The sequence below is a fragment of the Mustela erminea genome, chromosome 10, assembly GCF_009829155.1.
Source record: "Mustela erminea isolate mMusErm1 chromosome 10, mMusErm1.Pri, whole genome shotgun sequence".
NCBI lineage: Eukaryota > Metazoa > Chordata > Mammalia > Carnivora > Mustelidae > Mustela > Mustela erminea.
Window position 1 is genome coordinate 90071709 of NC_045623.1, and position 25984 is coordinate 90097692.

At 51.6% G+C, this 25984-nt stretch overlaps 3 protein-coding genes and 1 long non-coding RNA gene across 11 annotated transcripts in view; 2 read left to right on the forward strand and 2 right to left on the reverse strand.

Moving 5' to 3' along the window:
* The first annotated feature begins 49 nt into the window (after nucleotides 1–49).
* Nucleotides 50–9167, forward strand: GPN2 (GPN-loop GTPase 2). Its single transcript, XM_032361452.1, is given in 6 exon segments — nucleotides 50–107; nucleotides 110–747; nucleotides 1322–1478; nucleotides 3865–4025; nucleotides 5032–5162; nucleotides 8544–9167. Coding segments are annotated over 6 exon segments (1203 nt in total). The 5' UTR covers nucleotides 50–64; the 3' UTR covers nucleotides 8617–9167.
* Nucleotides 9168–14116: 4949 nt separating this feature from the next.
* LOC116600942 lies at nucleotides 14117–24060 on the forward strand. The gene is made up of 3 exons (XR_004289864.1): nucleotides 14117–14245; nucleotides 20323–20417; nucleotides 24020–24060. It is a non-coding gene; the product is annotated as an uncharacterized LOC116600942 (long non-coding RNA).
* Nucleotides 18683–20051, reverse strand: SFN (stratifin). The gene has a single exon (XM_032361453.1). It carries the CDS (start codon nucleotides 19921–19923, stop codon nucleotides 19177–19179), a length of 747 nt encoding a protein of 248 aa, XP_032217344.1. The 5' UTR covers nucleotides 19924–20051; the 3' UTR covers nucleotides 18683–19176.
* ZDHHC18 (zinc finger DHHC-type palmitoyltransferase 18) overlaps nucleotides 22052–25984 on the reverse strand; it is a 29361-nt gene continuing 25428 nt past the window's right edge. For 2 of the 8 annotated variants that reach the window (XM_032361442.1, XM_032361450.1), the window contains exon 9: nucleotides 24251–24941. In XM_032361442.1, coding sequence (XP_032217333.1) covers nucleotides 24597–24941 — 345 coding nt within the window. In that variant the 3' untranslated portion in view covers nucleotides 24251–24596. Of the gene's footprint in view, nucleotides 22208–24250; nucleotides 24995–25557; nucleotides 25636–25984 lie in introns of those variants that run through there. The other 6 variants (XM_032361446.1, XM_032361445.1, XM_032361447.1 and 3 more) reach the window with 6 other exon arrangements.

A 25984-nucleotide genomic window follows, 5' to 3' on the forward strand; every position in this document is an offset into this window, starting at 1 on the left:
TGGGTTGGAGTCGCCCACGAGATCCCAGCGCCGCCCGCAGGCACCACCCCAGGCTCGGGTAGAAATGCTGCGCGTCGCCACGCCCCCCGACGCCAAGTTGCGCCCACGTCAGGGGGCGGGACTTCCTCTCCGGGCCCCGCCGTTTCCGACGTCGTCCGGAAGTCGGGTGCTAGTCCGGTTAGTACCGGGTCATTGGTCCCCTTTCAGTGCGCGGGTACCTGCACTTCTTCCAGGGATCAACGTCGACCCCCATCGAACTGCACTCCGGGGATCCCGTCTCCTTCGGCTCGTGTCGCTGCCGAGCTTATCTGCCCCGCACGGGTCAGCGTGCCGCCCATGGCGGGGGCCGCCCCGACCACGGCCTTTGGGCAGGCGGTAATCGGCCCGCCCGGCTCTGGGAAGACCACGTACTGCCTGGGCATGAGTGAGTTCCTGCGCGCGCTGGGCCGGCGCGTGGCGGTGGTGAACCTGGACCCAGCCAACGAGGGGCTGCCTTACGAGTGCGCCGTGGACGTGGGCGAGCTGGTGGGGCTGGGCGACGTGATGGAAGCGCTGCGGCTGGGGCCCAACGGCGGCCTGCTCTACTGCATGGAGTACCTGGAGGCCAACCTGGACTGGCTGCGTGCCAAGCTAGATCCCCTCCGCGGCCACTACTTCCTCTTCGACTGCCCGGGCCAGGTGGAGCTCTGCACGCACCACGGCGCCCTGCGCAGCATCTTCTCCCAGATGGCGCAGTGGGACCTCAGGGTGCGTCTTGGGTCGAGCAGGCTCCTTTTGCAGATGGAGGAACTGAGACAGGGAGGACAGATGCCACGCCCCCATGTCACACAGCGAGGTAGGGGCCGAGTTGCTTTGGAGTAAAACTGGTGTGAGTTCGAATTCAGGCTCTGCCACTGACTCGCTGTGTGGACCTGGGTAAGTCAGTTTCTTTCTCTGAACCTCAGTTTTCTCATCTGCAGAATGGATGTGCTAGTACCCAATTTGGGATTATTGGAAGTGTGGAAGGCATTATGTAGAAAGCGGTATGGTGATTGTTGTGACTTGCTGGGCAAAAGTAAATGAAATAGAGTCAGGTGCGATCAGAATTGAGCCAGTTGACCACCGGGAGGCACAGTACAGGGCATCTTGTAAGGAAAAATGCTCCTTATTTCCTGGCAGAAGGAAATGAGTGTCGCTATGAGAATGAAGCTGAAGCAGGAGGACACTGATGGGGAAGGCTTGCACTCTGTCCTCAGGAGTCCCCAGTCTTTGGGGAAATACATAGGCCCTGATGTTTCCTGCTTCACCAGGCCTTTCACTCTGTCTCTTCCTCCTTTTCCAGCTGACTGCCGTTCACCTGGTGGATTCTCATTACTGCACAGACCCGGCCAAGTTCATCTCCGTACTGTGTACGTCCCTGGCCACCATGCTGCATGTGGAGCTGCCCCATGTCAACCTCCTCTCCAAGATGGACCTCATTGAGCACTATGGGAAGCTGGGTGAGGACTCCTCTTCTGGGCAGGCAGGGAGTCAGGAGTGAAACAGATCTCAGCTGACGAGAGCTGCCTCCAGGGACCATGCATGGCTTATTTATCATAGCCACAGGCAGGTTCTGAGTCCTGCCTGTTCGTTTTGTGCCACTCTGGGCCAGAGATTATTCCAGGCTTTGGGGACAAGAGAGCTATATAGTCGGTGATATGTACTGCAAAGGAATTCAAATAAAATGAGTGGTTGGCAGTGAGGGGAGTGAGCGGTGCTACCTGAGCTGAGACCCGAATGGTGTGAAGGAGCCTGCCAAGGCAAGACTGTCCTCGGTGGAGGGACCAGTAGGAGGAAAGGCCCTTAGGGAAAGAGCTGTTTGTGTTCACGGAAAAAGTGGAGGGCAGAGAGGGGAAACTCCGGGTAGTGAGGTAGTAGTCAGGAATGGGTGGTAGGAAATGAGCTCAGAGAGGTAGACAGGGGCCAAAACCTATACTGTTGAAGCACCAGGGAAAGCCATTGATGAATATCAAGTAAGGAAATTGCATGAACTAAGAACGTCATTTTGGCTGTTTTGTGGGGCATGAATTGAAATGAGCAAGAATGCAAACAAAGATCCTTGAGGAGGTTTTTGCAGCAGTCTAAACAGTGGTAGTGGGAATGGAGAGAAGTAGATTGATCCAAAACTCACTCAAGAAATCGGATTTAGGGGGACCTGGGTGGCTCAGTCGTTGGGCATCTATCTTCAGCTCAGGTCCTATCCCAGCGTCCTGGGATTGAGCCCCACATTGGGCTCCCTGCTCAGTGGGAAACCTGCTTCTCCCTCTCCCACTCCCCCTGCCTGTGTTCTCTCTCTCACTGTTTCTCTCTGTCAAATAAATACAATCTTAAAAAAAAAGAAAGAAAGAAAGAAACAGGGTTTCCTGGTGGATTGGACATGGAGACCAAGGAATTAAGGATCCCTGTCAGGTTTCTGTCCATGCCAGTGGACAGACAGAGGTGCCTTTTTCAGGGTGGGAAGGACTAAGGGAGAAGCGGGAGGCAGGGGAGTTGCCTAGGGGCATTTTGGCTACCACTTTATTCCTGCAAAATTAGTGTGCTGAGCTGGGGGCCTCAGTTCCCTAAATAGCTTTTCCAGCCACAAAGGAACCTGGAGAAGAAAAGCTGAAATGACAAGCAGTAAACAGGAAGAAAAGTTGTTAGGATCATGACAAGTCAGGGCGTTGTCCCGGGAGGCCCACTGGTTGTCAGTCAGGGCATGGAGGGATGCCAGCACCTTGGAGGGCCTGCCTCAGCCCAGAGTCCTGGTTCATCTCTTGGTGAGCCCCAAAGCCAAATTTTATCTATTCCTAGATTTGCAGTCTTCCCAAGCCCTTCTCCCCACCCACCTTCCTGGCCTCCAGCCCAGATGGCTATGTGGTGGTCCTTAACCTTTCTACCTCTGACTCTTGCCCATCATCCTCGTAAGAGACTGATGTGCAAATCAGATGAGGCCATTGAGGCCCAAAGACATTATGTCACACAGCTAGTATGTTAGCTGAGATGAAATCCAAACCCAGGTGCCCCTGGCTCCCAATTGCTTAATTCCTGGGGAAGAATGTACCTGTCAGGCAATCCAGGAAGTTTGTCGGAATGCCCAGGACATTGGTCCTTGCAGGCAGAGGGGTGACAGTTTCTGGTTAGAAGACAGGAGACCGAGGGGCCCCTGGCTGGCTCAGCTGGAGGAGCATGTGACTCTGATCTTGGGGTTGTGAGTTTGAGCCCCATGTTGGGTGTAGGGAGTGAGTCAGTCAATCCAACAGCCTGATTGCCTCACCTCGTTCTGGGACAAACCAGTTGAGTAACCCAAGTGCTCGAGTTTTCCAGCAGAAATGGACAGTGCAGGGAGGCCTGCTTTCCTTCTCATAGAGGAAGTTTGCATTCCTAGAACTTGGAGTCATCTAGTCTGGTATCCTCATTTTACATTCAGAAGGAGCTGGCCCAGAAAGGGAAAGTGATTTATACCAGAAGTGCCCTGCGAGTCCTTATGGTGCATGTGCCAGGTCCTGGGGGGTGTGACTGCCTGACCATGCGGCAGGGACCCAGCACTGTGCTTGGGACACATTCAGTCCTGTTATTTATTACCATGGACCAAGTGCTTGTGTGTACCAGACACTGGGACTTAGAGCATTTAATTCTCACAGCAGTCCCATCTAGCTAGGAAATGACAGAGCCGATGGGTAAAACCAAGTATTTTCTTCTGAGTAAGCTCATTTCACTGCCTCAACAATTATTTGTTGAATGACTGAAGGAATGAATGAATGAGTGAATGAAGACAAAAGGAAGAAAGAAAGGAAATATGGTCCCTGTCCTCGGATCTTTTAGCCTCGTGTCGGCTGCTCCTGAACACCTAATTTCTCTCCTTAGCTTTCAACCTGGACTACTACACAGAGGTCCTGGACCTCTCCTACTTGCTCGACCACCTGGCTTCTGACCCTTTCTTCCGCCACTATCGTCAGCTCAATGAGAAACTCGTGCAGCTCATTGAAGACTACAGTCTGGTCTCCTTCATCCCTCTCAACATTCAGGTACTGGGGACTAAGAGGCGTAGCCATCACCTGGGCTCTGACAGTGCCTGGGATCTCACCAGCCCAGGGGAACAGGAGGCTTTGACAGTGGTCTTTGTCTTGGGTCTAACTATCATTCAGTCCCCTTGGTTTTATGACCAGTGGCTCTCATGGGCAGGATTCTAATAAAGAGGGTGGGTCAGAGTTTGGCCCTGTCGATTCTGTATTGCTGGGTTCTCTGAACACATGTTCCCTCATTAGTGCGAAAATGGGTGATTTCAGAAAATCGTCAGCAAGGGAGGTGACCAAGGCCTAAGGTCTCTCAGCCTCCTTCAGGATGGGCATCTAACGGTCTGTTGACTTTACCAAGTAGTGCCCAGCCCCTGTGTGTGGACTTGAGTAAGCTTGTCTCTTCCCTACTTAATGCCACAATTTTCTCCTCTAAAATGAGAAAGTGAAGTGTACAATATTAGTCATAACAACTGTCCCTTATTGAGCGCTTTCTGTCATCGTGCTGACGACTCATACGTGCATTATTTTCATCTCCTTCCCATCATGTGATGTATGAACTGTTCGTATCACTATTCTGAGCATGAGCAAATCCATCATATATATATTTATTGGGTGCCTACGGCTAGCTAAGGACTGTGCCAGGCACCAAGGATTACCTTAATTAATAAGTCCCTGACCTCATGGGGTACAAAGCCAAAGAGGGGAGGCAGATGAGTTAATAACTTGTCAGCAGTAAGCTGGTAGGATCCAAGCTATAAGAGGGTAGCCCCAGGGGACCGTGGGTGTGCAGAGAGGAGCTTACCTCTTCCAATTTGGGTGGGTTGGTGGACAGGAAGGCTTGGATGTAGCCAGGGCTCCAGGGACACGGAAAGCTACTCCGGGCGCAGGAGCCACAGGTCCAGAGGCTTCGTGAGCAAGGTCAAGGGGGATGTTTGGGGACTGCAGGCGGTTTGGTACAGCCTTAGTTCCACACACCTGTTTCACTCACAGAGCTGTCTCTCCCTTCCCTGGCCAGGACAAGGAGAGTATCCAGCGGGTCCTGCAGGCTGTGGATAAAGCCAATGGCTATTGCTTCGGGGTCCAAGAACAGCGAAGCCTAGAGGCCATGATGTCTGCTGCCATGGGAGCCGACTTCCATTTCTCCTCGTATCCTTGCTCTGTAGCCTCTTAGCCACAGCCAAGGGGAGACATGGGGCTCAGGAATGGCCACATCTACCCTTGTCGATGACTGATTCATGATGTCATGATGACCAGTTGGGCTCCCTGGTGACTGTCTCTCAGGTGCAAAGGCTGGTCCCTTAGGCTTCAGTATTGCTTGTACCTGAGGATAAGGGGGGAGAGACTGATTAGAAAGAACAGCAAGTACAGATGCTGAGAAATGAAAGGGCGGTGGTCATTTGGGAGAGATGCGAGGGCCTCAGTGTGCTTGGTGTCCTGACTGGGAAAGGGACAGGGGGATGTAGGGGTGCAGGGACAGTAGAGGGCTGGCAGCGGGGAGTTTGTGTGCCCTGCCAAGGAGTGTGGACGTCAGCTCGTGGGAGGGCCGTGAGAACCAGCATCATATGACTGCACAGTGTGACATGATCGGGCGTACATTTTTAAAAAGTCGTTCCAAGTGCAGAAATTGCATTTAAGGGATGTGAGTGGGGGCAGGAAAATGTTCACAGTCTGTAGTTGAGAATAGATGAAACATGAGTGGTGAGAATGGAGAGATGGGTGTGAATTGGATAAAAGGAGGTAGGCTACCAGAGTTGGCGACCGGATGGTTATGGGCTGAATGGAGGTAGAGCAGAAGTTCGACTTGCAGGTTTCCCGCTAATACAGTGGTATGGGTGGTTGTGTTGGCCCCGAGGCGAGGAAAGGGCAGGTTTGTCACATGGGTGGAAGGGATGGGCCCTGGCCCATGGGCTATGTTGGAGGGGACCATGAGGACAGCCAGAGCTGTCTGGGAGGCAGCTGGACCTTCAGAACTAGAGTTGTATTAGTGACCATTGGAGTGGAGCTAATGTCTTGTGTAGGTGCCTGTCAGGTCATGGAGGCCATGTGGGAGGCAGGACAGGGAAATGCAGGCCAGTTAGGATAGTTTCAGATATTCGATTCCTACGTGGCGTGCTGGTGACAAGGGGGCTCCAGAGTCCTGGGCATGGAGGAAGAGAATGCCAGCCAGTACCTAACGGATCTGTGGCAGGCCACAGGTGGGAGACCAAGCTCCCAGGGAAACAGACACATATAAGTGGTGGCAGTAGAGCGTGTAGGGCTCCAGGAAGGGGCTGTGTTGCTGCCTCACACTTGCAGTTACGGTCGGCAAGTGCAGCTGCGTGTGCTCAGCAAGAGAGAAGGGGCCGGGGGCGCCTGGGTGGCTCAGTGGGTTGAGCCGCTGCCTTCGGCTCGGGTCATGATCTCGGGGTCCTGGGATCGAGTCCCGCATCGGGCTCTCTGCTCAGCGGGGGGCCTGCTTCCCTTCCTCTCTATCTGCCTGCTTCTGTCTACTTGTAGTCTCTGTCTGTCAAATAAATAAATAAAATCTTAAAAAAAAAAAAAAGAGAGAGAGAGAAGGGGCCGTTCCAGTAGTGGCATGAGTTTTTGCACACGGTGCATTACTTTCTGCATTCGTAGTGTTAATCGTGCAGGATTCTATTTATAGAACTGTATACTTTTTTATAGATGATTTAAGGAATTTTCAAGGCTATTTTTTTTCTTTCTTTCTTTTTTTTTTTTTTTTTAAGATTTTACTTATTTATTTGACAGAGACCACAAGTAGGCAGAGAGGCAGGCAAAGGGAGAGTCGGGGGAAGCAGGGTCCACGCTGAAGCAGAGAGCCCGATGCGGGACTCGATTCCAGGACGCTGGGATCATGACCTGAGCCAAAGGCAGAGGCTTAACCCACTGAACCACCCAGGCGCCCCTCAAGGCTGGTTTTTAACCATACACATTTGTGCTGATTTTAGATTCTCCCCCATCTCCTAATCTTCTTAAGGTTCAACTTAACCCTATCTATAAGATGATTAAGGACTGGTATAGAGGAGGGGAAAGTCTGCTCTGCCAAGGAGTGGGTAGGTGTAGGTAAAGAAGGCTTTGTGGAGGGGGCGGCCCATGAGCTGTGTTATCTTCGAGTGAGGGTTAGCCAGGCTGAGGGAAAGGGAATTCAAGGCAGAGAGAACAGTAGATACAAAGGCCTGGCGGTTCAGGGGTGAGGTATGTCTGGGGGGTTGCAAGAAGAACAGCGTGACTCATAGGCAGGACAGGGCTTTGTCTGGGAGCAGAGATCGGCCTGGACAGGTGGTCAGACAGATGCAGGTTTTCGTGAGCCCTGCTCAGGAATGTAGACTACAGGTTGGAGACAAGGCACATTTCAGATTATTGCGCATCAAGCAGGATGGATTCCACTTATCCTGAGTGATCCTCAGGGATGCCTCGCACAGGAACATGGCATCACCTCCTGAGGAAAAGTGAAGGGGAAGGGGCGCGGGTTGCAGGTCAGTTTGAGTAGCAGTGGGATGGATTTTGGTGGCTGGATCCATAAGAGAGGGGAGAGAAAGACTATACCCTGAACATTATTCAGTCAGTGTGCTACGTACCCTGCTTGTAGGATCTTGTTTATGGGCGCCTGGGTGCCTCAGTGGGTTAAGCCGCTGCCTTCGGCTCAGATCATGATCTCAGGGTCCTGGGATCGAGTCCTGCATCGGGCTCTCTGCTCAGCAGGGAGCCTGCTTCCTCCTCTCTCTCTCTGCCTGCCTCTCTGCCTACTTGTGATCTCTCTCTGTCAAATAAATAAATAAAATCTTTAAAAAAAAATAAGTAAATAAACCTCATTAAGCACTCCCACCCTTTTTAAAATTTTATTTATTTGAAAAAGAACAAGCAGGCAGAAGGGGAGAGGGAGAGGGAGAAACACTCACTGCCATCTCCTGCTCAGACCTCAGGCCAGCGAGCCTCCCGGGGCGTCCTCGGCAGTGTCACAGTCTTTGTGAGTCTGATTTGTAGCCTTCCCGCTCCACTTCCCCACTGTCCCAGAGAGAGGTAGAAGGTACCCAATAGTCCAAGCAGAAATTTGTTGTCATCTTTGCACTCCGCTGAGTTTCCTCCCACAGCAGAAGAGAAGTCAGAAACCCTTACTAAGCAGTGCTGTGTGCCAGGTGCCCTACTAGGCACTTTGTATTCATTGTCTCATTTGATCCTCACAGCAACTCCCATTTTATGGACGAGAAGAGAGGAAGTGGCAAAATCAGGATTTAAACCCCCAGTGGTCTCGGTGGAGAGCACATGCCCTAACACAGCCAGAGGGTTCGTGCTCTCCAGTCCTTTGAGCCTCAGTGACGTGGAGAAGAGGCAAATACAGGAGCACTTGGGTCTGGATGTATCAAGGGGCTTCTCAGACCCAGCCCTGGAGCTATCAGGGCGAGAAAGGGAGAGGGTGGGAGCCCCTTGCCAGACGGGGTTGGGGAGCCAGATCCATAGAGGTCAGATCCTGCCCTGACCAGTTTTCGTCCTTCCCAGCACTACCAGCCTTGACTCAGCCTCCCTCAGTACCCTGGGCATCCAGGAGAAGTACCTGGCACCCTCTGACCAGTCCGTGGAGCAGGAAGCCATGCAGCTGTAGCAGCAAGCTGGAGGTCAAGAGGCGTAACCCTGCGCCAGAGAACACGGCAGCTCCCGTGACAGCGGACAGCTCAGCGGACTGCAGAGCCGCGAGTGATCTTCCCAGCCAGAGCCGAGCACCCACCACCCCTCAGTGGTCATGAGCTCTCGCTGCTGTTGCCAGGAATTTGGTGCTGGCCCCACTTGGCCTGTGATGGAACATGCTACAAATACAGCAGTTTATTTTCTACTTTTTGAAACTTTAAACTTTCTCTAACCATCCAGGCCCAGAGAGCTGAGGCAGAACGAGGGAATGCCACCTTTCCTCAGAAGAGTCGTTTCTTTATACGGGGCAGACTGTGCTAGAGACCTGACACGCGGACTCCAGTTGGGCGATTTTGTTAATAGTTGGTTTTAGCAGTGATACTCGAGCTTGAGTTTTCACAGGCAACGCTTCTGGCAGATCTGAACGTTTCATCTTAATGGTATTTATTTTACGGTTGTATTCCTTTTTGGCAGGTGTTAACTAGTTTTCCATTTGTACGAGTGATTAAAGGTTTACTTTGAAATTGTATATAAAAAGTGATTTATTTAAAGAAAAATATTAAGTATTCACATGACGTGAGGAGTGTGGCAAAAATGAACATGGTTTGGGAGTTGAAACGGTTTGCTTTTGCTATTGTTAACTGGTTGAGTGCAGTTCATACTTTTGGCCAATAGATGGCATCCCAGGCCTTTTTTTTTTTTTTTTCCCCCAGCCACAGCCTGGAGGCAGCAGGGGACAGATGGTGGTTGTGCCAGAAGTCGTATTTGCAGACAGTTGGTCTGTTAACACGCGAGAAGGGCTTGGCATTTTACAAAGTGCTTCCACACACATGCTTCTCATGGGGCTCTCACAGCAACTCCTGGAGATTGAGACAAGATAGAGTATTAGGAAGCCTCATCTTACCGTGAGGAAACAGATGAGGAGTTCAAACTTTGGTCAGCCTATCTCATTATTCACTTCGCTGACTTCTTAACTGTGAATTCTAGGTAGTGAAAAGCCACAGCTTTTCTCCCACAGGACCTGTAGCCCATCAGGAGACAGAATTTAAACACCTGTAGAGTATTACTGAATCAGCAATCAAAGGGATGCTAGGTCACTGGTGGTTTGGGCGACTGGAGAATTCGACTTGGGAAAATCTGTTCTGAAGTGGCATTAGACAGCAGAAGGCAGAAGAGTGAGGGGCCATGAGGACGCTGCTCTAGCTGGATATATATGAAATGTTTATAAGACCTCCACTCCCACGCTCAGCTGGATAGGGGCTAATAACTAGGTGCTGCTTCCCCAGCCTCTTTCATCTGAGAAGTTCAAAGCACCACACCCCTATTAACACCCTGCAGTAGGTGGGGAGTATCAACAGAGCAAGCCAGGGAAACTGAGGCCAGGAGGCACAGCCTGGGGACGACTGAGTCACCGGTGGGGCCTGGAGCCCAGGAATCCCGACGCCCAGGTTGCTGGACAAATCCCTCACCAGGTAAGCTGAGAGGGTGGGTGCTGTTTTTGAACATAGTACCAAGGGCTGTGGTCAGGGTTTCTGACGCTCACCCCGTCACCTTGGCTCTCACCAAAGCAAGCCAGCTGTAAGGAAGGTGTCATTTGAACTTTATGGCCTTGTAGCCAAGCCCTCTCAGCGTGTATTTGCCGTAGTCTTGAAGTGGGGAAGATGGAAGTCATCCAAAACTTAATTTTCAGGCCTTGGTGTGACAGCAAGGCTTTTTTTCTCCTCCATAAATGGACCTCTGTTCACCTTCTACTGATGGCAAAATGATTTTCTGCCATGCTGGGGAGGGGACAGCACAATGCGGAAAAGAAGAGACACCTGGATCTGTCTGTTCAGCGTGAAGTGGGCACGAGAAAGACAATCTTGCGATGTGGCTGGCAGGGGGCAACCATTCTTGAGATTTCTTTTTTTTCTTCCCTGATAGAAAAGTAAAAAACTTGGAAAATGAAAAAAAAGTCACCCATTATCCCATAACATATGAATAATCAAAAATACTTGTAATCTATAATAAATTTTCTACTCAAATGTTCAATATATTTTGTATTTTTCTTTTGGTCTTACTTTTCTGTATGTGCAAAGGGATAGCTATAGCATTTGTGTGACGGGAATATGCTCCACTTGCTTTGTAATCTGCTTTTTTTAGTTAACCCTATTTTGTGCAATTGAAAACATAAAGACAGGGCGCCTGGGTGGCTCAGTGGGTTAAAGCCTCTGCCTTCGGCTCAGGTCATGATCCCAGGGTCATCCCAGGGTCCTGGGATTGAGCCCAGCATCAGGCTCTCTGCTCAGCAGGGAGCCTGCCTCTCTGCCTACTTGTGATTTCTGTCAAATAAATAAATAAAATATTTTAAAAAATAAAAAACGTAAAGACCCTTTAAATGTTTATAAGATAATATTTCATGGTAAGGCAGTGACGTTCACCGTCCAGACTCCCATGGTTAACCGAAATTATTACCATTTTTTTGCTCTTGTTAATAGTGCTGTGATTACATCTTTGTGCTCAAATCTTTGAGTCTCTGATTTTTAGCTTATGATTACATCCTAGAAATGAAACAGCTGATGTTTCCCAGGTTCCAGATTCATAATGCCAAAATGCCTTCCAGAAAAGCAGCACTGTGCATCTCCCCGGCATTGTCTGAAAGTGCTCTTCTCACTTCCAGACCTCACTTGGCAATCATGACCAACCTCTGGAGGGAGGAAACCATCTCTGAGTGCCTTAGAAGGAACCTTCTTGGTCATCTCTGCTAACTACCGGTATTAGGATATGTGCATTTCCATTTATATGAGTGGTTAAAGGTTTACTTTGAAATTGTTTATAAAAAGTTATTTAAAGAAGTGGGGGAGGGGCGCGTGGGTGGCTCAGTGGGTTAAAACCTCTGTCTTCGGCTCAGGTCATGATCTCAGGGTCCTGGGATTGAGCCCCACATCAGGCTGTCTGCTCAGCAGGGAGCCTGCTTCCTCCTCTCTCTCTGCCTGCCTCTCTGCCTCCTTGTGATCTCTGTCTGTCAAATAGATAAATAAAATCTTAAAAAAAAAAAGTGGGGGACCCCCCCTCAAAAAAAAATTGGAAGATACTATTTGGAACTTATCAGAGGTCACAGCTAATTGGACAGGTTTCCAGCGCAGACAAAGAGGCTTAGGAGTGAGAGTGATGCCCTAAAACCCACAGTGCTGAAGCACAGCCAGTCTGCTCTCAGCTGTTTCTGAATTAGTAAAATGCTTACCCACAGTTGGCTGAGAAAGGAAGCCTGATCGCATTAGAGTCTGTGGGAAGGTCTACCTCAGAGATTCTCTCGCCTTTCCCAGGGCTACCGAGAAGGGGAGGGAAGTGATGGCAGACCCATCCTACCACTACTAAGATCCACCTTGTTTTTGAAATTTTTGAAAGCAATAGGGAGGCCCAGCCACCCCAGAATCCTAAAAAGAAATTCTCTAGCAGGCGGAGTAGTAGCCCCCTACTCCTTTTCCTTCACTTTTTCCCTCTCTCCTCCCTGGCTGTTGAGTGCTCACCTAGCCTTTAGAAAGAAGAGTCTGGATTAGCTCATACTTCGATGGCATCAGGCCTGCTGAGGGCAGGGGAAAGCATACACCTCATTTCCAGGCCACTGTGTCCTTCGTTTCCAGCCAAGTATCCAATTTCAGATGGCCCCAGAGATCCAGGTGGCCTAAGACTGAGGAGCTATGAGGGGACGGGCTGGGGATTTGGAGCCCAAATGAGGTGAGAAAATATGAGTACTGGGAAGACCCTCTGGACCAGAATACATAGCAAAGCTTCATTTTTTTTTTTCCATCCAAGACCTTGAAGTAGTTGTGCAAAATGAGAGGCCCCTACAAAGCCATCCTAAATAAATCTGCAGCTATCTTGCTTCAAGAATCGGAAATCAAGTTTTCCTCCAAACACACCAGACATTCGGACATTGGAGGATGTGTGCATGTGTGTGTGTGTGTATGAGTGTGGGGGGTGCTATCTGCTTGCTGTGCAAATACAACATCAAGAAATGTTCCCTCGTTTGGGGAGGGTATGTGCTATGGTGAGTGCTGTGAAGTTTTACTTCTACTTGTGTAAACCTGGCAATTCATAGACCTGTATCCCTGGGACTAATAATACATTATATGTTAATTAAAAAAAAAAAAAAAAGGAAAAAAGAAATGTTCCCTTGTGCTCCCCATCACACTGGATTACCACCTCTTCCCTTACATTAATCCTGAAGCCTTCACAGTCCTTGTGGAATGATCGAAACAGAGGTTAAGGAATACTGGAACAAGGGTAAGATCTCTCCCAACGTTATTTTTTTTTTCCTTTTAAGATTTTGTTTATTGGGGCGCCTGGGTGGCTCAGTGGGTTAAGCCTCTGCCTTCGGCTCAGATCATGATCCCAGGGTCCTGGGATCAAGCCCCACGTCTGTCGGGCTCTCTGCTCAGCAGAGAGCCTGCTTCTTCCCCGCCGCCCCCATCCCACCTGCCTCTCTGCCTACTTGTGATCTCTCTGTCAAATAAATAAAATCTTAAAAAAAAAAAAAAAGATTTAAAAATTTTTAAAAATATTTTATTTATTTACTTGGGGAGGACACAGAGGGAGAGGGAGAAGCAGACTCCCCACTGAGCAGGGACCCTGAGATCATGACCTGAGCCCAAGGCAGACACTTAATTGACTGAGCCACCCAGGAGCCCCTCTCCCAACTCTTCAGTCATACCCGTGGTTACGTAGCCTATTCTGAGCTAAAGATCAGGCCCCTCTACAGTCAGACAAGGATATTTCAGGTTAACTTTACTTGAGGAAAGAAAGCCAGGGGATGTGTCTTCCTTCTTCTCTTATAACAAATACTCCTTGAACGCCATAATCTGATGTACGCGGTATTATACCTAGCCACAGATTGAAGACTCCATGCTTTTCCGAGTCTGGAATTTCCTCTTTTATCTCTAGACAGATAATGAGTTAAATTTCCCAGAGAGCACTAAGGAGAAGATTGGGTGGAGATGAGAGATGAATCAGCCTCTGACACCCCCAGGGTGACATACCTGTCTGCTGCCCCCACAGACATTCCTGGCTCCTGACTCACTGGGTAGGTGGGGCGGGGACTGTTCTGAGAGGAGCGCACCTACCCTGCAGAAACCGGCCTCCCTCCCCTCACCCCTCCCACAGCAGGGACAGTGGGCTGGGGGAGCCCTCTGAACAGGGCGGAAAAACTGGAAAGGAACAAAGCATGTAACCAGGGGAAGGAACGTTTAACTTGGTGAACGTGCCAGGAAATTGGCCCCCTACACGGTCTTTCCCCATTGGAGACAATTCCTTTCTGCCGGGCCCTGGGGTGGCGGTTCGATGAAAAAGTCTGTTTTGATTCTTAGAAAGTCCAAGACACAAGCAGGGCAGCATAACATCATGTGGTTCTTTTGAAACTTATTTTTAACTCATGAAACTCCAGTATACAAAACAGACATATGTGTGACGATTTTAGCCAATGTGTGTGGGAACAGGGGAAACCCAGACTGCTGGCCTCCTGCCCTGTGGCAGTTTATGGGGAACCCTCTGAACACAATTTGGAAACAGCTGTTGTAGTTTAAGAATCATGGGCCTTGGATTTAGACCCTTTTCCACTCCCCAGACATGTAAGTAATTTTATAACCTTAGTTATCGGGTTATTTAGCCGCTCTGAGCCTCAGTCTCTTCAGAGGCAAAACAAAGATGCTATGTATTTCTGTGCGGGCGAGGTCCGACAGTGGCTGGCCCACGGCCGGCGCTCCAGCCGTTGTTATTACTGTACTCTCTAGGAAGAAGTGGGGCCTGTTGGTCAGATGGGCAGTCTCGGTGCAAGCATCCAAAATTAGGTTTTCTCAAAAAGGTGCTGGACATTTGGACACTGGACATGTGTGTGTAGGAGTGTCTTGCTTTTCTGGAAGGAGCCACTGTGGTCTGCCTGACCCCAGTGACTTGACCTCCCTAGGGTCCTGGTTAGTTCAAAGCCTTGCCCTTTATCTTCTACTCCTGGGGTTCTAGACAGCCAATTTGCATTTTGCTCTCTGAAGTAACTACATATGTGAGAAGAGTAGATACCTTCTTTAGAAAATTATAGGTTGTAGATTTTTCCTATATCCCTCAACTTCTTGGGAAAGGAAGATCTTTTCAAGCCCTTAGCCCCATTTCCTGGTGGGTCAGGTACTCTGGCAGGACAGGAAGGATAGGGCTGGGGTTACTGAATCTTTGTGAGCTCGAATCTCTGTCTAGACAGTCCTGCCTCATCCCAGAACCAGCTGTATTTCCATTTCCACAATAGAGGACCTGGCACTCCACTGGGTTTCCAGGCATTTGGGAGGATGGTTTAAAACTAAGTTCCGAGGGGCGCCTGGCTGGCTCAGTCCATGGAGCATGTGACTCTTGATTTCAGGATTTTAAGTTCTAGCCCCACACTGGGTATAGAGATTATTTATAAAACAACATTTTAAAAAATAAATACAAATAAATAAAACTAAGTTCTGAGCATAGTCCTGTACAAAAACCTTGCTGAAGGCACTGGAGGAAGAACATAAAAATAATGAGACAAAGTTACCATTTTTAGGAAGCTGTCTGAAGAGTTAAGAAATAGACCCAGCACATAGCTGCAAACCCAGAGGTGAAGTCAAGTAGATATGAAATCATAACTGAATAAATGTCCCTCTATAAAGGAAAGGAGTTGGTAGGATAGCATATCCAAAAGCTTTGTGTACATGTTAAAGGGAGAGGGGAGGCAACTAGTCATGTTCTGACCTGAAGCTGGGCTTTGGAAATTTAGAATTTGGCTTTGGAATTTGGAAAACTCCAGGAGAAAACACTTAAACTCAGATAAAATGCACATGCCATAAAAATCATCCCTCTCAAAAGACAAATACCGTATGATTTCACTCATATGTAAAATTTAAGAAACAAAACAGATGAACATAAGGGAAGGGAAGGAAAAAATAAAATAATATAAAAACAGAGAGCGAAGCAAACCATAGCAGACTCAACTACAGGAAGCCAACTAACATTTGTTGGAGGGGAGGTGGCTGGGGAGGTTGGGGCATTGGGATGATGGGCAGGAAGGAGGACACTTGATGTAAGCAGCACTGGGTGTTACATGCAACTGATGAATCACTAAATTCTACCCCTGAAACTAATAATACAGGATATATTAACTAAATCATGTTAAAAAAATTAATCCCCCTCAAGAGTACAGTTTAGTAGTTTTTAGTATATTCACAAAGTTGTGTAAATACCAACACTTTGGTGATTTTTTTTAAGTTTTTATTTATTATTTATTTAAGTAATCTCTACACACCATGTGGGACTTGAACTCACAACTCCGAGATCAAGAGTTGTACGTTCTTCAGACTGAGCTAGCTAGCCAGGCGCCAGTATCAACACTATTTGACTCTGGATCATTGCATCACTCCAAAAGAAATTCCGTACCCACTAACAGTAGGACTGAAAAAATGTAAATGTCAAATTTAGGTCAGGATGAGATGGCAAGAGATGCTCATTGAGATTCCGTGTTGGTAAGAAAGCTTTAGAGAGATTATGTCATAAACAGAAAGGTCTGGGACTTTCATGGTCAGAAGCTGGTGCCTAAGCTGGCTCACACCTAGCCATCTGATTTGGTGATATTCCAATCCACAGCATCTGCTTCTGGAATCTCTCAACGCCAACACATTACCTTAGGGGTAGCTCATTTCTTTCCCCATATAGGGCAACCATGAGTGGTGTAGGATAGACACAAGTCAGAGAGTGAGAGAAAAGAAAGAAGATCTCTTCCCGGGACCTACCCATTAAGAGAAAGTCACCAGACCTGTCTGGTAAGAGAAAATGGGTCACTTCCAGATCCGAGGGAGAGTCACTTGCCCTAATCCAGAGTCTCTGCCTGCTTGCCTTGAAAACCAACACCCTTCCAGGAAAGGAGAAGAGAAAACCCGGAACTCGGAAGGCAGCAGAGTGGTCCTGCCAGCTTCCCTTGTAGAAGTAGCTCTGATAAGAGTCCTTCAATTTCCAGTCCCATGGGTGTGACCAAACTTGGACTCTGGGGAACCTGAGGAGGCTGAACTGAGTTCCCTCTATCTTACCAGGTAGAGGAGTGACTACTTGATATCAGGACAGTATCCTCTGGTGGCCCAGTGAGCATGCAGGACAGCTTTGGCAATAAAGCTACTCCTGGTGGTGTCTGGGTGGCTCAGTGGGTTAAAGCCTCTGCCTTCCGCTCAGGTCCTGGAATCGAGCCCTGCACTGGGCTCTCTGCTCCACAGAGAGCCTGCTTTCCTCCTCACTCTTTCCGCCTACTTGTGATCTCTCTCTCTCTGTCATATAAATAAATAAAATTAAAAAAAAAACAACTTGAATTTAAAAAATAACAATAAAGCTACTCCTCTGGACCAGGCCTGACAATTGGTACGGAAACGGATCAACCCTAGACTACTGATGCTGGAAGGTTTAATAATAGCTAACATGTATTAAACATGCCCTGTCGACTACTTTAGGCACATTTATTTTCTCAAACTTCATAGCAACTCTTTATTTTTTTTTCTTTTTATATTTTATTTATTTACTTGACAGAGATATCACAAGTAGGCAGAGAGGCAGGCAGAGAGGGGGAAGCAGGCTCCCCGACGAGCAGAGAGCCCGATGCGGGGCTCGATCCCACGACCCTGAGATAGTGACCTGAGCCGAAAGCGAGGCTTAACCCATTGAGTCACCTAGGCGCCCCATAGCAATTCTTTAGGTACAGTTTTTCAATCCCCACTTTACAAAAGAAGGCACAAACGAAAAGCAGAGTCTTGACCAAGGGGGGCTGGGATTCAAACCCAAGGCAGTTTTGACACCCCCGTTTTTGTCAAGACTTTCGCCCAAACCCTTTGATACTGAGGGGGAACCTGAGACCCAGGGAAGGTTCTAATGGCTTTTCCAAGGTCGCAGAGCCAGTCGGGGACACAGTCCAAGCTCATCGATTCAGGGCTGCCTGGATCCTGGAAGGTAGTGGGGACGCACTGGTGGCCGGGCGGCCAACCCTGCCCGCCTGCCCAGGCCGGGCAACGCCAGCAGAGCAGATGACTCAAAGGGCGGGGACTCCTTTTGCCGCACGGCCCCGCCCGGTCCCGCTGCTCCGTGGATGCGGAGCTCTCGGGCTGAACGGGTGGCAACTTGTCTGAGTGAAACCGGGAAAGCGCTGCCCCTGGGGCTTGGCGTACTGCACAGGGAACCCCTCACTCCGGCTGAGCATCGAGACGCCAGCTGGGCCGGGCGGTCGGAGGGAAGACACACCCCGCGCGTTCCGCCGCGCTCTCCCCCATTGGCTCGTCGGGTTCCGGGGGCGGGTCCCTGAGCAGCTCTCTCCCGAGATTGGGCGATATAGGCCTCGGGCCCGCCTCCAGCCCCAGGCCGTGAAGGCGGGAGCGAGCCAGGCTGCAGAGGGTCCCGGCGTGTCGTAGCTGGCGGCCGGGGGCGGAGGCGGCGAGCTGGGTAGGCTTGGGTGGCCTCCGCTCCCCGCGGCCCTTCCCACCCAACTCGCGGCTCCTCCTCGCCTCCCCCTCTCATCTTGTCCCCGCGTCCGAGCGCTGGGGCGGGGGCATGCCCCTCTCAGATATGGGCTTTTAATGGCGGCGTCATGCCGCTGTCCAGATTGTGCTTCCCTTCTCTCGGATTGGAGCGCTTGTGGGACTCTTCCTCGTTTTCCGATCTGGGATGCTCCCTGCCGCTCGCTACAGCCTATCCCTGTAGCATGGACCTGACACTCCCTGCTTTCCTGTCTCCTCAGATCTTCGGCCTCCTGCCCTGGGCCCCTTCCGAGCAGCGTCAGAGCCGCCTTTGCGCTCTCCTGACCCTCCGGGGTCCAGACCAGTTTGTGGGGGACCCCCCTGGGAGGGCTGGAACCCCACCCCCCAGCCTCTCACCTGGAGTCACTGGCTCCAAAGTCTTGCCTGTGGGTCACTGAGCCAGCCCCATGAGAGGTCAGGGCCCTAAATCAGAAGCAAAAGTCAAGGTCTCTGAAAATCATAAGCCAGTCCCTGTCCCACCCCTCCACCAATAACTGGAAGAGACAGAAGGAGTGTCACAGGGGAACTTTATTGAGAGAAAACAGGGTCACACCCAGCAGACACGCTTTCCCTGTCATTCTGGGTCGTACACTCACTCGCTCTCACTCTCTCTCAGTCTTTCACACACTCATCCGCCACACAGTCCAGCTCTCAGCCGCAAGGGTGGGACACTCCTCAATTCCTAAGTTTCAGAGGCAAACGGGGTGGGAAAGAGTCAGGAGGGGTTAGAGGTGGCCCTGTTGGCGGTGGGGTTTGGAGGAGGGGTGCAGAGAGCAGAGGTGGGTGGGCTGACCCCTGGCGAGGAGCTCCCACAGCGGCAGGCAGAGCCGGACGCCCTGGCTCCAGCTGGCCTTAGCTCTGCTGGTCCCTCTCCTTGGAGCTCTTGTGAGCAGGGTGCAGAGCGTTCGGGGAGAGGGGTCGGCCCTCCCACCCCTACTAGTCCTCTCTGCCACGGTGGAGGTGCTGGGGAGGGCAGGGCTCGGCAGGGAGGGGGCGGGCTTGGCTCAGCTCTGGGGTTCCTCGGGAGCCTCGCCTGCCTCTTCCCCGGCGTTGTCGGCGGTCCACAGCGTCAGGTTGTCTCTCAGCAGCTGCATGATGAGGGTGCTGTCTTTGTAGGAGTCCTCGCTGAGGGTGTGCAGGTCGGCCATGGCCTCGTCGAAGGTGGTCTTGGCCAGTGAGATGGCCTCCTCGGGGCTGTTGGCGATCTCATAGTGGAAGACTGAAAAGTTCAGGGCCAGGCCCAGGCGGATGGGGTTGGTGGGCGGCATCTCCTTCTTGCTGATGTCCATGGCCTCCTGGTAGGCCGACCGGGCTGAGTCAATGATGCGCTTCTTGTCATCACCGGTGGCCACCTCAGCCAGGTAGCGGTAGTAGTCGCCCTTCATTTTCAGGTAGAACACCCGACTTTCAGCATCACCTGCCTCCTTGATGAGGTGGGTGTCCAGCAGGCCCAGCACCGTGTCACACACGCCCCGGAGCTCAGTCTCCACCTTCTCCCGGTACTCTCGCACCTCGGGGCCCTTCTCTTCCGAGCCCTCTTCGTTGCCTTTCTGCTCGATACTGGACAGGACCCTCCAGGCAGCCCTCTGGCCACCCACCACATTCTTGTAGGCCACTGACAGCAGGTTTCGCTCTTCGCAGGATAGCTCCTCGCCCTTTTCCACGGCACTCTTCATGAAGGCTGCCATGTCCTCATAGCGTTCAGCCTGCTCTGCCAGCTTGGCCTTCTGGATCAGACTGGCTCTCTCCATGGCTCTGGCGACAGACAGACAGGTGGCGGGCTAACTGGCTGCCTTGAAACCAACGCCGGATTCTGAGCCTCCCCTGCTCTCTGCCTGCCTTTTGGCTGGATGGCCAGGCCCCAGAGACGGGTGGGCAGGGACAGAGGGCGGGGCTGGGGCCCAGGACCTGCCTCCCTCTCCTTTTCTCCCCACACCCTTTCCGGCTCTTCCTTAAAGGTAAAAGGCTGGGCTATGGGGTGAGTCACAGGGGCAGTCAGCGGGAGAAATCGGCAGGGCGTTGGCCCCACCTGCACAGACACCTTTCCGGGCTCCAGGCTGCCCCCTCTTGTTCAGGGCTTCGATTACATGAATGCCCACAGAGCTGCCCCAGTTTCTCAAATCAGATCCTCCTTCGTGGTGTTCTTCCAGGGGCCAAGGATGGCTTCAACCAACTGGCTGCTTCAGCCTAGCTAGAGCCCATGAAGATCGGTGCACCCAAGAGGACGGATTCTTAATCCTACCAGGTACATGTCCCACCTTGGTTCAGGTGAGATAATTATGTTTAGGTAGGGCTGCAGTTTCCCAAGCACCTTCACATCCATGATTGAATTTAATCCCTACCATGTTTCTGTGAGACACACTGTGACTATTACTCCCACTTTAGAGATGGGAATGCTGAGGGATGAGATTTACTCAGGGTCACACAGCTACTAAGCCCCCTGCATCCTACTTCCTTCCTTTGGCTTCTCCTGTCAAGACCTCTGCCTTGTGAGGTCCAGGCTGTATTTAGAAGTGACATTCAGGCTTCTTCCGGAGTCTGCCTGAAGTGATTCTATCCCCTGGTCATCACTCCCCCTCAGGGTTCCCTCTGAGTTCCCAGGATGCACAGGTGGCATCACTCAGGGTGCCACTTAATGAAGTGTTTAACGAGCGGGCCCTGACGCTCCAGCCCAGCCTTTGTAATTAGTCACCCAGTAGGTTTGTTGGACACCTTCCCCATCACAGCACAATTTTCCCTTTCAAGTTGGTGGCCTGTTGCCACTTGTTTGAGGACCTACCCCCTGGCTCTCCACGCCAGGTCACCTACCCCCTCCAAGCCGCCTGCCATCATGTATCAATGGGGCTCACACAGGGTGGGGGCCCAGCTTTCCTGCCTGACTCAGCCTGCCCTCTGTCAAAGACTGGGAAGCAGGCCACTTGGGTGCTCAGCCCACTTTGGATCCCCAGCGGGGGACGCTAGCACCTGGGGAGAGAGGACCGAGATAAAGAAGGTGGTGGTGACACGTACCATTTTGTTTTATGGGGTAGCAGTCCCAGGTGAGTGCTGCCTCCCCCAGCCTGCCTCTTAGAAATTTCCCTGTCCCTTCCCTTTGACTGTGGCCCTCCCTCTGACCCCTGGCAGAGGCCTCAGAGATGGGATGCTTCTCTCTTGCCAACCTTCTGTCCCTCTTTGCTGGGATGCTGTTCTCATTCAGCCAGGAGTTTCACCTGAAGGTGTCGGCACCCTGCCCATGAGGGTAGGTTCCTCCTTATCTACCCCACCCCTAGCCAAAGCTCAGATGGGGCTCAAGGGTGGGGCTTCCCTCACTGGGATCCAGCCAGCTTAATTTGGGTGCCAGGGCCATTTCACAGGTCTGTCTCTCCCTGGTTCCTCTTGGTTGGAGCCTCAATGCCCACCTTCCCCTCCTGGAGGGAGGCTTAGGCCAGAACTCAGAACCAAAGAGGAGATCTGCCTCTTTGAAGGAAAAGTAGCAGCATGCCTAGGCAGATACTACAGGTTTTCCAAGGAAACAGAAGGGATTTTAGGCTTGACATCTCCAAGGCTTTGCTCAGATGGGATCACCCACACAGAAAATGATGGAAAGGAAATGCATTAAAGTACTAATTTAATAGAGCATATCTTTAGGTAGTGGCATTCCAAGTGATTTTTTTTTCCTTTTGATTTTCCTATTTTCTTCAACGGTAGATATGTATTATTTTCTATAAGAGCTAGAATAGCCTAGTATCTTTGGAATAAGATTGCCTGGGTTTAATTTTTAGAAGATGTATTGCCTTGGCCAAGTGACCTAACCTCTGTAAGCCTCTGTCTTCCTAAGTGTAAAAGGGGGTTTGTTGTGAAGATTAAATAAGTTGATGGAAAAGCACGTAGTAGAGTGAATGGTAACTGTTATTATCATATGAAAAAAATCCAACCAATCTTATTATTATAACCACATACCCTCGAAGCACTGACATGGAGCTGGGTTCTGTGAAATGACAACAGGGTCCCAAACCAAGCCTTACCTGAGGACTGGACCCTCCCCAGTTGAGTGTCCTTAGGAGAAAGAAGACAGATGAATGGTCAGATGTGCTCACTCAGCACTGTCTCCTCCCTCTCCAGCAGACATTCCTCTGGCCTACACAGGCCTGAGGCCCTCAAGGACCTTCCTTTGTACTAGTCATCCAGCTCAGGCTTTCCCAAGTCCTGGGGGAAAGCTAGAGATCCCAGAGCACCAGAAACCTGGAAGGCAGGGCCTGGCACGCCTAGGAATTTTGGAGGTGCTCTGTTTCTAGGAAGGCAGCATTCTCTTCCTGTCACTCAAGCCAGATGTGGTGGTGGAGACCACAAGCTCCATGCCCTCAGCACAGCCAGAAGAGAGAAGAGCGAAAGGAAGCCTCTTCACTCCTCCTCCCTTCGCCTGCCGAAGCTTAGGGGTGAATCTGGGAGCCAGGCTACCTCCTGCCCGCTCTAGCCTGTCGATCCTGACTCAGTTCCTGTCTCAGACACCTCCCTTTGCCTCCAGGCCTCCATTTCCCAAGTCCAGGAGCCCAGGCAGGCAGGAGACGGCAAGCCCTGGCAGGGTACGGAGCTCCACCGTCAGCAGCCTGAGTCAGCAGGACGGGAGTCGGGGCTGTGGCTCAAGGGGCTTTCCTCATCCTGCCCGCTCTCCTCCATATAGCATCCATCCCCACAGCATGTTCAAGAGGCAAGCGATAGTCACAGGCTTGTGACAGAGAAGGCAGCAGCCAGTTGCTATCTAGCTCCACTGAGAACAGACAGGACTCTTGAGTACAGCGGGAGGGAGTGATTAGAATCCAGAAAGGTCTTCCTATGAAATTTCTTCCAGTCTTGGAATGATCAAATTAAACAAGTGACTGGAGGGAGGTATGACACTTCTCCCCCTGGTTAGTTGTAAATAAGACGTCAGTTATCCAGTCAAGGGTTCATTCTACTAGTTGCCTTTGGGAGGGAATATTAGATTACTTTTAAATGACTCAGCGATCCCGAGTCTTCTTCTCCTCAAGGCTCTGTTTAGAGTATCCCACATCTAGACCAGTCCAGTCTAGGTCACAGAGTGGAGTTGGTGGAAAGAGAAGGGAATGTGGGGCTGTGGGACTGCATCCTAACTCTGTTTTAAGGCCTTTCGGGAGAAGGGAAGATCCCATCTTGCCTCTGAGCCTCAGTTTTCCCATCAGTACAAGGAGGCCAGCATAGATCACCTCTAAGCCCTCTGATGGCTGTGAATAACAGCTTCTAATTGGGTTTCTCCCTCTGAGAGGCCCTAATCCTGAAGGAGCCCTACTCATTCCTTGGGTAGTGTAGAGGGGTCAGAGGTTAGGGCAGAGATTGGGTTCAAATCCTCGATTTGCTGCTTTATCAGCTGGGAGATCCTGCACAACTCCTGTGCCTTCCTTATGCCTCAGTTCCCTCATCTGTAAAAAAAAAATGCTGACATCACCTTCCTCATAGGTTTAGGTGAAAAAAATGGGCCTGGCACTCGGTTAGCGCTTGCTAAATGGCTGCCGTAATTATTTTCTAGCTCTTAGCATACGGTGTGCATATCTCAATATGGGGCAGCAGCTGGGGGAAGGGAAGGTTCCATGAGATTGTTAACCTGGGCTAGGTTCAGTTCAAGGGTGACAGTCCCACCTTGGGTTGGCGCTGTTCAGAGTTGAGGTCACCTAAGGCTTGAAGGCCTCTGGCACTGAGACCAGTTCTAGAAGAGAAGACTGAAGAGGACACTGGCTACTCTTCTGGTGTCACTTCTGGCTTCACTGTGCCTCTTCTTTTAAATCTCCAGAAAGGGGGGGTGGGGCGCATAGGTGGCTCAGTAGGTTGAGTGACTGATTCTTGGTTTCCTCTTAGGATATAACCTCCCTGCATCTGGCTCCGTGCTCAGTGGGGACTTGATGTGAAGATTCTCTCCCTCTGCCCCTCCCCCCCAACCCCCTGCTAAATAAATCAATCTTTAAATCTCGGAATGGCACTAACCAACTAGAACAAAGCTGGCAGTGCGGGTAAGCCAGACCTTCCGCGCACTCATCACAGGCCTCACCCCCAGACCCCAGAGTAAAGGTGGCACCAGACATCCAAGGATATGGCAAGAAGAGGGAAATCTTTATTTCGGTTAAAAAAGGTACAGGACAGCAGACAAGCGGCCCCCAGCCGTGGACTGGGCAGATTTCCGGGGCCCAGCCCAGCTCCCTGGAGGTCCTCTGAAGAACGGGGGGCTGTCCGAGCCGGCTAGCTCAGGCCCTCAGCGCCTGGGGCAAAGGGAACAGGCGTCCTCCTTGCATCTTACCTACTCAGGGTAGTGGGGATGGAGGGGCCGTGGGAACAGTGTCAAACCGGTTGTGCTTAGAACAGTCACCAAACTTGTTCAGCAGCGTCCTCAACCAACACCCCAGAGGCTCCTGAAGAAACCTGCTCGGCCCCGCTACAGCTATGCCTGATTCTGGAAGGGGGCAGGCTGTAAGGCCAGATTCCTGAAGAGTCTCGACACCTTACAGATCTGGGGAAGGGGACGCGAAGTGGAAGGGGGGCAAGTTTCAGCAGAGTATTGTATCATTGTGCTGACAGCTGCGATATGGCTTTCTACACTCTGGCTGGCATGGAGTGGGGGTGGGGGCCAAGAGGCCGGCCCTTGCCCCCTGTTGGAGTGGGGGGCTCTGGAGAGCACACGTGTGGGGTAGGCTTGGGGGCAGACCCTGTAGGCACAGACGGTGGCAGATGGGCCACAGGTTAGGCAGGTGGAGGGGCCGGGTGCCTGGCTCCCCTCGGGCCGCTCCTGGAGAGGCAGAGAGCAGCGGTCCTCAGGAGGTCCTTAAGCCCCCGCACACACTGGAGATCCCAGCAGGACAGCAAAGAAGGAGAAGAGAAAGGGTTAGCGGGCTCGCGAGGATGGGGCAGGGGGCCTGCAGCGTTGCTGGCGGGGACAGGTGCTACCCCAGCACCTGCCTCTTCCCCACAGAAGGGCCGAGGCTTGGGCGGCAGGCCACGAAGCAGGAGAGAGCTCAGCAGGGACAGAAAGCCAGGACACAAGTGTTAGTGACTAAGGGCTCCTGCACACCAGGACACCACCAGGACAGGCCCCAGCACCTCAGAGCAGGAAGGCCACCCTCTCCCCAACCTCACCCTTCACCTCCTGCTCGAGTGGGAGAGCAGCTCTGCGTGAAGCTACTTCCTCAGTCCAGAGCAGGGCTGGGCTCTTAGCCCCGCCCTCAGGCCCCGATCCTTCTGTTTGGGGGGGAAGCCCTGGCGGCCCTACCACCGCCAGCACACGCACCACACCACACACCAGACAGATGAATGGGCTCCACGGGGTTGGCGAGGCATGCGATGAGGATGAGATGGTGTGTGAGGGGAGCGGGCAGTGCTGGCTGACGGGGGAGGTACGCTCTTACCAGCTAACCCTCTGCAAAGAGGCCTGTTAGCTCCCCTCAGGCTGTGCAGGAGATGGCAAAATCCTGACAGGTGTCCTCCTGGGGGAGATACCAGAGAGGCGGGCCGGAGTTATGAGTTGTCTGGCTGGGCCCTGCTGCCCAGGTGGGGCTGGGGGCCGGGGAGGCTCTGACTCACAAACTGGAAACTACGGTCTCAGAAACGGTTTCTTAGCTGGGCAGTCCCTGGGGATCCGAGTGAAAACACAGCAAGGAAAAAGAACTTGGGAGTCTCCAAGTCCCCGAGGCAGGGGAAAAACGGAGGGGACAAGGAGGGGCCAGGATGGCCTCTTCTTCCATGCCTGTGGGGACCTCGCCCCCTGACTCCACCTCAAGCAGGCAGACTCAGCCAGGAGAGGAGCACGTTAGCTGCATCTCTAGGCTTCCTGCC